The sequence below is a fragment of the Pleurodeles waltl genome, chromosome 7, assembly GCF_031143425.1.
Source record: "Pleurodeles waltl isolate 20211129_DDA chromosome 7, aPleWal1.hap1.20221129, whole genome shotgun sequence".
NCBI lineage: Eukaryota > Metazoa > Chordata > Amphibia > Caudata > Salamandridae > Pleurodeles > Pleurodeles waltl.
In genome coordinates this window covers 984,403,736-984,417,018 of record NC_090446.1, presented here as the reverse complement: position 1 = coordinate 984,417,018, position 13,283 = coordinate 984,403,736, and the positions used below count along the sequence as shown (strand labels likewise).

Sequence of the window (13,283 nt, the reverse complement as noted above, 5' to 3'; positions counted from 1 at the left end):
TTCTATGCTCCTCTTCATTCCTCCTCTGAGGAGGAGAGATTTCATTGATTGAGCCCCAAGAGAGCGCTGAGTTTCTACATATTCCATACCAAAGGCCGATCAGCTCTTTGTGGAGTTCACTGGAGTGAAAAAAGGCATGACAGTAAAGAAGAGAACCTTCTCCTGTGGCTCATGCTGTGCTTTGATATATGCTTCGGAAGGACTGCTGCATGCTCATTCTACCGCTGCCACTGCGTTGAGTCCTCCTACTAGATATTTGTTAGGTGGCTATGTGGACATCCATCCATCCATTCACAAAGCATTATCGCCTGGACAGTCCATTTCATCCAGAAGGGCATTTTGCCTGCTCAGTAATGCAGGACGTTTTGGTTTGAGTCAATCCACAGACCCACCTCCAAATAGGCATTGCTTTAGTACCTATTCAGAAGGTGGGGAGTCTGCAGCTAGAAGTCTGAATCAGAAGAGCATGTTACCTTCTGTAATGCTGTTTTTGGTAAAGGCTCTAACTACCGACAAATTGTTACCGATCCTCCATGTGCTGTGGTTGATCCCTATCCATCAATATGATCTCAAGTCTAGAAATCTGTGCACTGTCTACCAATTTGCTCTGTGGCTCTGCATCTGGGAGTGCAGACAGTCTAGAAAGCAAATGACATCATATAGGCCCAACATGTCATTTCTGGAAGAGTTGAACGGTGACAGTGCGGAGCCTCAGGGCGCCACCTTACAATACACAGAGGTACTGTTAAAGTTTCCAGGTATAGTCTGACCCCTGGTGAGAAATCTTTGACGTGATAGTCTCTACCAGAAAGCGCATTACCAAAGGCAAGTAAATTGTACAAGGCATATGTAAACTACTTTTTCCTTCTACCTTGGTACTGTGTAAGGAGCAGGACTCTATACGTAGGTGTACAACATTAAACACAACCCGTCCTAGTAGGAAAATATAGGACTGCTGTTCATCTATATATTTGTGTCTTCAATTTCTCTGGATTTTTATATCAATCATTGTTATCAATGAATAATGCACATGATGTATGATGGTTAGGTTTGCATAATACTTCACGGATCGAGCACTACATGTTTCACACTGGTGATGAGTGGTCTTATGATATAGTGCAGCATTTATGTTGAAAAATCTACATTGCCCTAACATTAAGTATTGCTTATAATGCCATTATATATGAATACACAACTATCATTGCTTGTCTCAAATCTGTTGCCTATCACGTGAAGCCTTACCTTTCTTTTAATAAAAATGTTTGCGTATTCCCACGTTAATGCACCAACAGACGTAAACTAATGTGTGCACAAAATCCTGCCACTTATAAGCATATGAGACTTTTTTTTCCTCTTACTTTGTATACTTTGGCCCAGCCTCTTTCTGCTTCACACGGGCCAAACCCCATTCTACAAATACAGTTCAATGCAGCACGGACCGGCCTTACAAAGTAGCGTGGTGCCTACTTGACATCTGTGCAGCCTGTGCAAATGTCCCATTGTGGTCTGAATTTACCTGCTTAAAAAATGCTTCAGACTCTCTCAGGTTCCCCATGGTTGTGCTTTCCCGTGGCTTTTTCACCAGCCCCAGTTGCCATTTCAGAGATCCTCGTAGATCAGAGAACCAATTGAATCAGATCAGGGTTCTTGGGTGTCGATTAAATGAACTTGACTCAAAATGCAAAAGGTAGTAGACATAGGCACCATACTGTTCCATACTGATCTCACCAGGTCCTCTTGTGTTGTCAAAAAAATCAGAAATTACTTGCTAGAAGTCTTTTTGCTTAAACATATTGAGGTGCTGTGGCCAGATACTGCCCCATTCAGGAAGGAGCATTGTCAAGTTTTCAAAGACTGTCAACTTAGATATGATAAAAAAAAATTCACAGGTTGCAGGCCCAATTCTCCCATGCTGCTGCACCCCTCTGCTTCCTCCATGGTTTTCTGAGTGCTTTCTCCTGCTTTTTCCTTTTTTTTTCACTTCTTTCTCCTTCTTATCCCCCTATTTTCTGAGTGCTTTCTCCTTTTTTTACTTTTCTCCTTCCTTTCCCCCATTTTCTGAGTGCACTCTCCTGCTTTTCCCTCATTTTTCTCTGCTTCTCCTTGTTCTTTCCTCATTTGCTGCACCCACCTGCCACCCATTTTCCTGCCTAGCCACCCCCACCGCCTCCTAGTGCCACTCCCTCCTCCCAGGACCTACAGCACGGGCGCGCAGCAAACACACCAAAGGCAAGGCCATCTGTGCCTAGACCACACCCAGTGCCGTGAACCCGGATTCTTCCACCCCGCTACACCCCCCGCAGACCTCTGAGCCCTGGACCCCGGGCACATTGACAACAACTGCTGCCACATATCTTAACGCACCACCAGAGGACATGCCAGCACTGCCACTCCACCTGCAACACTGAAGAAACCAACAATGCCAGAGACACTGCAAACATGACGGCGCCCACCATGCTGAATGAGACCACCATGGCACAACTCCAGTGCATTCTACGCAACACATGATCGCTCGGCAAACACACCACAGATATCTGGGACACAATCTTATCCCTTACTCTGACTTCATCTTCTTCACAGAGACCTAGTTGACCCCACCTCTGTACTAGATATTGTCATCACCACCCCCAAAGGCTACAAGAAAACACACTGGTACCAAATCAACAAACTCCTAGTTGGAATTGACATAATCATCAAGGACAACACCCACTGCACAACCTCCTAAGGCCGATAACCGCGCATCTCAATTTCCAACTTCACAGAGATGGAAAAGGCACCATCAAATACAGATCACCACGCCCTAGGTTATGCAGCACCATCCATGACCTCATCGCCCGCTTGCCATTGACTCCGAGCACTCTACATCTTCCTTGGAGAACTTAACTTCCACCTCAATGACCCCAACACCACCAAAACAACTGACCTTCTGGAAGGCATGAGCAACATTGACCTCCAGCAACTTGTCACAGACACCACATGACACATGCTTGACTCAATTTTTACGTTCAGCAACAGGGTCTGGTACAATTATGCCTCACTGCTCACCTGGCCTGACCACTACAGCATCCACTTCACTATCTCAGGATCTAACAACACTAGTACCACGCCACCCAGCTCCACGCACAGAAACTGGAAAAGGTTTCAGAAGACCAGTGAGACAAGGCTATCAACTCCCACCTCCCAGACACATTACCTGACCCAGAACAGGCTGCGAAGAACTTCTCCCAGTGGATCACGGAACGCACTGACACCATCGCCCCTGCCACGCCAGCCTAACCCAAAGTACCAGCCAGAAGAGCTAGATGTTTCACCGTGGAGCTGAAAACCCCTAAAGGCAACTGCCGGCAACTAGAAAGGAAGTAGCATACTGGCGAAAAGGCAGAAGACCATACAACCTTCAAAATAGCACTCAATCAGTACCACTGCCTCCTGAGAGAAATAAAGAAGAAATCTCTAGCAGACCGCATAGAAGCCAGCGAACCCCACAGCAAGGAGCAACATCATCCCTTCGAAGAACTGTGTGACACCCTGGCTTACTTTCTCCATGATAAGATCTTAGCCATTTACAAGATCTTCAAACCTCAACCCCTGCTGCTTACACCATTAGCCTACACACACCCACAAACACAAACCACGAACACCTGCTCACCCATTGGAACTCTCTCACAACTCAAGCCACAATCTCCATCATGAACTTTGTATACTCTGGAGCACCCATGTCCCCACCACATCTTCAACATTGGAATCAATCAATCAGTTTTTGTAAAGCATGGCTACTCACCCTTTAGATTCTGAAGGCGCTGAGGGGGGAGAGGATGAGCCTTATCCAAAGAGTCACGTCTTGATGTTCTTTCTGAAGATGTTGAGTGACAGCCTTTGACTGAGGTGCAGGGGGAGGTTGTTCCGGCTCTTTGCTGTGGTGTAGGTGAAGGATCGTCCTCCAGGTGTGGTTTCATGAATGCGAAGGATGGTGGCTAGGGCCAGCTGGGCGCAGTGTAGGGATCTGGCGGGGGTGTGAAAGGAGACACAGTGATTCAGGTAGGCTGGTCCTGCGTTGTATATGGCCTTGTACGTCAGGGTGAGTAGCTTAAAGGTGGTTTGTTTCTCGACTGGGAGCCAGTGGATGGTCCTCAGGTGTTGGGAGATATGTTCTTGGCATGGGAGGTCCAGGATGAGTTTGGCACGGCGTTCTGGATGAGTTGTAGTTTTTTGATGTTTCTAGTCAAGGTGCTGGCATAGAGGGCTTTGCCGTAGTTGAGTTTACTTGTGACTAAGGCGTGGGTAACTGTCCTGCAGTAGTGTGCTGGGATTCATCTGAAAATCTTCCAAAGTTTGCAGAGTGTGTGCCAGCAGGAGGAGGCGAGTGAGTTTACCTGGCGGGTCTTGGAAACGGAGGAGTTGAGAATGATGCCTAGGTTGGGGGCGTGCTCTTTCGGTGCGGGGGGTGCTGAGGGATGTGGGCCACCAAGAGTCATCCGAAGCTGAGGTGGTGTTTCCGAAGATGATGAGCTCAGTCTTCACGGAGTTGAGCTTGAGGCAGCTTTCTCTCATCCACGTGGCAAGGGCTTCCATTCCGGAGTGGAAGTTCCTTTTGGACATGTCCGGGTCTTCGGTGTAGAAATTATGAATTGTGTGTCATCAGCATATGACACAATGTTCATACTGTGGCTTCTGACAATGGCTGAAAGAGGGGCCATGTATACGTTGAACAGTGTGGGACTCTGTGAGGATCCTTGGGGGACTCCGATGTTGACTCCTGTGGGTCCCGGGTGTGTCGGGTGGGAGTCTGACCCTCGGAGTCCTCCCGGAGAGGAAGAAGTGGATCCATTCCAGGGCTCTTCTGCGGATTCCTATGTCGTGGGGTCTGGTGCATAGAGTGCTGTGGGAGACCGTGTCGTTGGCTGCTGAGAGGTCGAGGAATATGAGTGCTGCATTGCGGCTTGCAGTCTAGGAGTAATTGAATGTCATCGGTGGCTTTCAGGAGAGCTGTCTCCTTGCTGTGGAAACTGGAATGGGAGCTGTCCAGGGAGTTGTTGGCCTCAATGAAATTCCATAGTTGTACGTTGATTGCTCTGTCCAGTACTTCGGCAGGGTAGGGTTGGGCTGGAAATTCTTTAGTTCTGATGGGTCGGCCAAAGGTTTCTTCCGGAAAAGGCGTGTTTCCAGTCTTTGGGGAAGGTGCCAGTGTTGATGGAGCAGTTAATTGTGTTTTGGACCTCTGGGCAATGAACATGCTGGCTCTGATGTATATGTGGTGTGGGCAGGGGTCCGTGGGGGCTCCGGAGTGGGTGCTGTTCATGATGCTGGTTGTTTCCTCCATGGTGAGCGTGGACCAGCTGTGGATGGTCTGGGGGGCGGGGGGGATCAGTCGCAGCTTCCGGTGCCAGGATTTTCTGGGAGGACGCTGTTTTAGATGTCCTGGATCTTGCAGTGGAAAAAGGTGGTGTTTGTCGCAGAGGTCCTGTGACAGGGGGAGGCTGGTGGCTTCAGAGGGGGGAATTTCTGAACTCGTTGATGACTGAGAAGAGTTTCTTAGAGTTGTGTGTGGAGGAGTCGTTGCGATCCCGGACTGCACCCTTCCTTGCGTTCTTGATGTTTCGACTGCGGTTGCGGCTCTAAAGGAGACGAGGTCTTCGCTGGTTTGGCTGTTCCTTCATTTTTTTCTCTAAACGTCAGTGGGTACGCTTTGAAATAAAATATTTCAGAATGTGTATACTTGTTTGATGAATGCTTGATTCTGTATTTTTGTACTTTGTTTTGTGGTTCAGATGATCTAAAATGCTTAGGATGGGTCCCTGGCTTCCAGTAATGACTCAGTGGGGGTCCCTGGATTCCAGTAATGATTCAGTGGGGGTCTCTGGGTTCCATTAATGATTAAGTGGGGGTTCACAGAAGTCAAAAGGTTAAGAACCAGTGCACAAGACCACAATTCAAAAGACACAGTGAGATTCAATGACCTGAAAGGAAGATTCAAGCTACACTTAAGGAATCTTATCCTTGCAGGCTGTCTTGAAGAAAACACTTAGCTTGTTCCCAGCAGTTAAATGGATTGGTGGTAAAATATATATTTTTGTCTCCCATGGTATGATTTATCGCTTAGCTCTAAGTGCTGCAGTTGCTTGCACCTTTAAGTGCTTAAATATGTCACAATATTTCGGCCTAAAATAATTGGCCCTCTTTGATTGTGGTTAATGTCGTCATCCATGCTATCGACATGCATCATTTATTCACTCAGCTGTATAATTGTGTAAATGATAGGTTCATCTGCCAAGATATAAAATCCTGCACAGACCGCAAAGCAATAGGAAAGCGGGAGGAGTGGGTATAATTTTTTTATGAAAATTGCAATTTCACTACTCTGGCCTTGAACAAGTTATTCAGCCCTAAACTATTGGGATTCATGTTGAAATCCAGGAAAGGCTAAATCCTTTCAGGAATTCTGTTACTGGCCACCAGGCCCAATAACCGCTTACTTACAGGCACTCATCAAATTCATCTTTAATTTAGCACTAACATTTGCCAACGTTTTCATACTGGGTGATTTTAACTTGTGGGTAGAGGGTGATTTATCACTCCCTTTCAGAGACCTGCAGGACAACATCGTACCTATGTACTGGACTGACCACGCAGTAGTGGTCTTCCACATTAATATTACAAAGATAAATGCACAAAGTATGAAACCAATTAAAGTGAGACTGGAAAGAGTTTGGCATAAATTAACTGGACCTATGACAGGAAAAATATTTGATTTAGAGACTACATTTGATCACAAGAAAACAGATGAAAATAACAATGCAGCCGAGATGGACAACATCAGAAAGACGCTATATAGAGAAATCCCCCTGACAAATCTGAAAACATGGCAGAGACCCTCAGCCCCATGGTATAATAACACACTAAAAACTTTTAAGCAAAATTGTAAGAAGTTAGAAAGACAATGGCCTACCTAGAAGAGAATAAAATGTTCTTTAAAATTGCCACCAACAACTATGAGAAGAAGTTTGGTTTGGCAAAGGCCAGTTACTATGCAGATGTAATTCTTGACGCCCCTAACAGTGCCAGAAAGGTCTTTCAGATCATGCATGACTTGACTAATCCAGAAGGCACAAAGCAAGTTGATGAACCCATGCAGGCCTTATGTGATAGTCTTGTAGAGGTTTTTGACAGCAGGATTAAAAATGTCATTTATAATATAGGGACTATCCCTATACTATCAAGCCATGAGCCTGCTAAGACCCTTGCCAGCCTCGTTAGTGAGCTGGAATCTTTTGAGCCATTGAGAAATGAAAAATTCAGAGCCTCAGAGTTTACTACGTCTGGGTTTCCCTTAGACCTGTTACTCTGCAGAATTTGGAAGAATATGGCATAGGAACTCTTTCCTCCTCTATTGAAAGTTTGCAATCAATCTCTGGAATCTGGCCTGGTTCCTTGTGCATGGAAAAAGACTATTGTGACCCCTCTGCTGAAAAAATCCTCAGTAGACCCTCTGTCCTTAGTGATTATAGGCCTATGTCACTGCTGCCTTTTCCAATAAAAATCCTGGAATGTTTTGTGAGCAAGAAACTTTCTTGCCAGCTGGAAGAACAGAATCTTTTGGAGGAGGAGCAGTTATGGGTTTGGGTTCCGACCAGATCATGGTACGGAATTGGCTTTGCTCTTGGCTTTGGACGAGCTCCATATGAGGGTGGACAGTGGCCAGTCAGTGGTGCTGATAAACTTGACTAAGCTGATTTTGATACTGTGAATCATAAGATTCTACTGGCAAGACTGGCCAAGAAGTGGGTCAGTGGGAAAGTACTTGACTGGTTGAGTTCTTATTTGTTAGACCCTGCCCAAGCGGTCCCAAAGTCTCCCTCCTGCTCTGTCTTTAAAACCATCAAGCATGGAGTTCCACAAGGATTGGCTCTTAGTCCAGTTCTCTTTAACATCTAAATGAGACCCTCGGTAACACTCTAGTCACACAACATCAGGCTGGTCAATTACACAGACAATATCCAATTGATCCTGTCCATCGAAAGTAACAAACCTGATGTTCTGAATGCCTTTCACAACTGCATTAGCGATATCGCAAGATGGCTGGACAGTAACTCTTTATAATTTAATGGGGATAAAATGGAATTTCTATGTTGCTCAGCCACAAAAATCCCCATGAAACTCCCATTGAATTTCTGGCCAAGGAAGTCGAAGTCAAACAACCAGAGATGGTCCACAATTTAGGAGTCATTTTTGACAATAAGTTTTCCCTAGGACTCTATCAAGTAAGTGCCAGGCACCGGTTTTGGCTTGCTCCATGGATTAAGAAAAGTCCCACTGCTGCTACCACCGCACACAAAGGGACTGATTGTGAGAAGTGTGATTCTTACGAGGCTTGACTACTGCAATGCACTGCTATTCAGTGCACCAGCAATTCTACTAAAAAGGCTGCAGCTAATTCAGGTTTCAGCAGCAAAATTGGCTTTGAATTGGCCAAGAATATCATCTGCTTCCAGTGCCTTGAGAGAACTGCACTGGCTTCCAATTAGGCAGAGGATAGTCTTCAAATCCCTGTACATAGTTTTTAAAAAACTCCAGGGTAAAGGTCCATTACCCTTACAAAAAATACTTAAGAGATATGTCTCAGGAAGATGTCTCTGGGCGGCAACAGCAAATGTAATTTCTTTTTTTCAAAATTCTGCAGGAAAAGACAGGATTGCCGAGCATTTACGATCAGAGCAGCGCATTTTTGATCAGAGCAGCTCAACTCTGGAACAAGCTTCCGGCCAGTTTAAGAGCCTCTACAGAGTTACTTCAATTTAGGAAGGGCCTGAAAACTTTGTTCTTCCAGGTATAACCCTAGGTCAACAGTCTCCCCCTCGCCCCCCCAACCCAATACAACACAAAAACAGTATGCATTGGTCTTTATACACGTCTGTTTGTGCCAGGATGGCTGCTAGGTGGCAATGCTCTTTAGGAATGTCGTAAATAAATAAATGCACGAAATTAAAGTCAAATGGCATGGAAGCGATTTTGCTCACGGCATGTGCTATGTAGAAATGATAATGTTTTGCTTGTATTCAGCACTTATGTAAACCTTTTGGGACTTCATAATAACACGTAATGCCTTAATAAGTGGAAGACCTTCAATTTTAATGAAATCAAGACTTATTTGCATAAATGCTGGGAGAAGTATTACTTGTGTGACAAAAAAAAACAAAGGAGTCTATAATTAGGCAAGGGCCCAAACTGAATCTATCTGCCTTTCATCTTTCAAGTGTGAGGCCAAACCAGACTGCAGAGCAGCCTCTCAGATCTTTAAACACATCAGTCAGGGCGCGTGAAGTGCGGGGAAGGGGGGGGGGGGGGGGGGCATTGTATCCACCACATTTTATGAATAATGCTGACGCTCTTGAGGCGAAAGAGAGATTCCGACTCTCTGACGCCTATCTCGGCGGGCTCTTTTAACTTTCTTGCTTTTAACGGCTAACGCTTAACTGAAGCACTGCTTGTATTTAACCCTTCAAGCAACGGAGCACAGTGATGACCTGGCCTTTAAGTGGGTTGGGTCTAACGGGGTCTCAGAAACGGGTCCCTAATTTGACATCCTAAATTTCAATGTCAAAAACACTGATCAGTTTTTGAACAATGAATGTTAAAAACGTTAAGGTAATCCACGTCTGCGATTTAATTCCATTTAATATTTCACAGTTTTTACTTAAGTTTTTATTGACTAAGTTTCCCGGATGTTGTGTTCATTTATTTTTTATTTTTGTGTTGCATATTACTCTTGTATTGTACATACTTAAAATTTAGTGGACTCAAGGTTTTTATAACAGTCACAAATGAGATCTGGAGTTGAGGTTGTAGGCAGTGTGAGTTTCTCTCAGTGACTGTCATTATATCAAAAAAGGATCAGAATCCATGGTCATTTAATTCTTGACCACTCGGCAGAGTGCATAGAGCAGGGGTCCTGTGGAACCAGTCTCTCCATGCCTAAAAGAAGAAAAAAAACAAGCATTCTCAATGCAACGCGTCTCGCATTTGCACGAGTTACTTATTAGCGTTGTAAAGAAAAAAAAAAGCGCAGCGCGATCGCACTATGTAAAATGCAGCGCGATCACGGTGTGTGGAAAATAAACAGATAAAGTAGTCCGGACACCATGCTAAAAACATCGAGCCTTGTATCTTTTTACTAGTTTACCGCCTGCCTTTCACATAAGAAAGCAAGCGGATTTTAAAAAGCAAGCCCACAAACCCATGTAAGTGACTAACGTGACATGGGTGTGGATGGAAGCCCAGAGAGAGATTAGAGAATGGGACGGGGCGCTTTGCGCTTGCCCATAATAATGTGCTCTTGTGTACCATAGCTGGTGCTCATGTAAGGCACTCCAATACATCCGGGTCGAGTCTGTGTATAAATTGCAAAGAAAAAAGTGGCCAATTTGCAAGTTAATGGAAGCGTTTTGTAGCCCGAAGGAGTATGGGATGTGCAGACTAGGGACAGAGATTGCAACGTCCACTGTCCGATAGGTGTGACCTTTCAGCATGTGGTACCAAAACAAGACACTTAATGAAAAAAATAGAAATTCCAGGGTGTGGACCATCACTAAACTCTGCTGGGCTAATGAGACTGGTCTGAAGTGGAAATAATATCCAAAGTGAGTTTCTGGCACTTGGTGAATGTAGAGGTGGGTGAGCAGCTGAAAGCTCGAGCCAGGCTCGACCCTGAAGCCTGGCTCTAGTTCAGCTCGAGGTCCCTTTGGAGCCTCGAGCCAACAATGAACCGAGCTACCATGTGGCTTCTGCTTGCTATCCTCACTCTACCCATAAAGAAGTGAAAACAAAGTGTTGACATTGGAGTTAAAATTAGAATTAAATAGATAAGCAGTAAGTGTCTTATAGTATAAAGTAAAACTAGAGATCCTGGATTAATTGCAGCTTCCCCACTTAACTAAATTGTGTGATCTTAGGCAAGTATTTTACTGCTCATCCTTTTTCATAACTAATTTATATGAAAGCACCTTCAAATACTTGAGTTCATGATATCAGCTATACAAAAACCTTATGTGTGTGAATTAATATGCTGCAATACTGCTTTAACTATAAGAATCTTGCCCACATATTGGGTTCTTATGACAACTGTCTTTCCTTTTAGTTCACTGGTGGTACTTTTGCCAGGGTGGGGAAGGAATGGTTCCAAGTCCATGTTTAAAACCTGTCACATCAAATAAGTACTTCTCAGTGCAGTGCTATAATGTGACATATTAATGTCAAAGATTCTACGTTAAAGAAATACACTTTTTAGCAATTTGAGGCATTATCATATTTTATGATGGTTTTGTATGATATGCATGAAAAACGTTTTCAGGCCTCAGCTCGTGCATAGGCTCCTTGGAACGGGCTGCCCTGTGTACATGTTGGCTCACCCACATCTAGGTGAATGCACTCTAAATCTGGGGGGGGGGGGAGAGGTGTTTTGTGCCGGTAGAACAATGGTGTCCTTGCTGCTGGCCATGTCTTTTAACCCCCACTTTCTCTTTTCCCAGAATGCTGTGCTTTGGTCTTTTCGCCCTGATTCTGAGCTGGGCATCGTTGGCGGCAGACACCTCAGTAGCTGTGGTAAGTGCACGCTCTGTGGCACCCTGTCTGTGTGTTTGCCTTTTTGTGTCTGGGTCTGTCTTTTACTTTCAGGAAGAGGCTAGAGTCGCAAGGATGCAAAGTCTGCGTGTCTATGAGAGGCAGTTGTAAAAGGACATCCCTTTCTTTTTTGCATTTTTTTTGTTGTCAGCTGTAATTTGCACATGTAAATTAGCTAGACTGACCAAGTGGCGTGCTTTGGCTAGACTGGACAAAGGCTAGCCAGGTTTCCGAAGGGATTCAGTTCAGAAATTCAAAGCAAGTACTCACTCCAGGGCTTTAATTGGAATGTGACCCTCTCTGCCCCAATATTCATGTCCTTCACTTCACAGGCAAACAAATGTTTAGATTCTCAGCAATGACTAAAAATCCTGAAAAAATCTACTTCTTGGATGCAGTCCCTGCTTACATTTCACATGATTTATTTCATCTTGGATCCCCTTGCTTTTTCCAGATGTTGTATTTCTGTATTTTTTCATGCAACATATGCCTGATGCTTAGTCCATACTGTCAACTGGATCATCTCTGGGTTTTTAAGGTTGAGCTTGCGAGTGCATGTGCTAGCAAGACACTGTTGTGTACAGTAAAGGTCTTGGAGCCCACCTTTTGCTTATTATTTGTTGGTTTGTGTGGCACTCTGCTTTACAGCCTCTTAATTCGATACTGCAGGCCTGGCATAATTTCTGTTCCGCTGTGTGGAGCAGGTACCTAGTACTGATTTATTCAACTAAATCAGTGCCCGTTGCTGCTCCTGACGTGATTGAGGTATTATTTTAATTTTGATCTTTTTAACTTCTAGTGCCCTGCAAACAGAAGGCATGTGACTGTCAAAAACAGGTGGAGCAGGACAAACAAAAATGCAGTTTTATTTTTATAGCTAATTTTCTTTTCTTTTGCCAAGTCCTTTTTCTCACTTTGCACTCATGTTTTCTTTTGTTTTTCACTCCTGGGTGGTGTTACCAAAAGATGACGATTATCTTGTTCTAAATATTGCAAAGTGTCATTGTGTCTTTATTATGTGTAATTTCTAAAATGATGATTTAATACATAATCGTGCAGTACACCCCAATCCATCCCACTAAAATCCATCCCACAGCAATCCACCCCACCCCAATCCATCTAACCCACCCCACCCCACTCCAATCATCTCAACCCAATCTAATCTACCCACGCCAGTCCAAAACAATCTACACCACTCCACAACAATGTGCCCCAATCCAGTCCAAAACAGTGTGCCCCACTCCAATCTAAAACAATATACCCCACTCCTCTCCAGAACAATATACCCAACTCCTCTCCCGAACAATATGCCCCACTCCTCTCAAAAACAATCTCCAATCTCCTCACTCCAATTGCCTCACTCCAATCTGCCAATCCAAATCGGTCTGCCTCACTGCAATCTGCTGCACTCCAATGCAAAACAATCTGCCCCACTCCAATATACCTCCCTTCAATATGCCCCACTGTAATCCAAAACAACCTACCCAACTCCACTGTGCTCCAATCCAAAACAATCTGTCCCACTTCAATCCGCCCCACTCCAATCCTCCCCACTCAAGTCTGCCTCACTCAAATCCAAAATAATACACCTCACTCCAATTCAATCCAGATCACCTCAATCCAATCCACCCTCTCTATCCCAATTCACCCAACTCCAATCCACCCCACTC

The 13,283-nt window shown here is 44.7% G+C and overlaps 1 protein-coding gene across 1 annotated transcript in view; it reads left to right on the top strand.

Moving 5' to 3' along the window:
- TTYH2 (tweety family member 2) overlaps nt 1-13,283 on the top strand; it is a 274,070-nt gene that overhangs the window by 179,031 nt on the left and 81,756 nt on the right. The window contains exon 6 of the mRNA XM_069199802.1: nt 11,523-11,595. Within this exon, the coding sequence (XP_069055903.1) occupies nt 11,523-11,595 (73 nt within the window). The remainder of the gene's footprint in view (nt 1-11,522; nt 11,596-13,283) is intronic.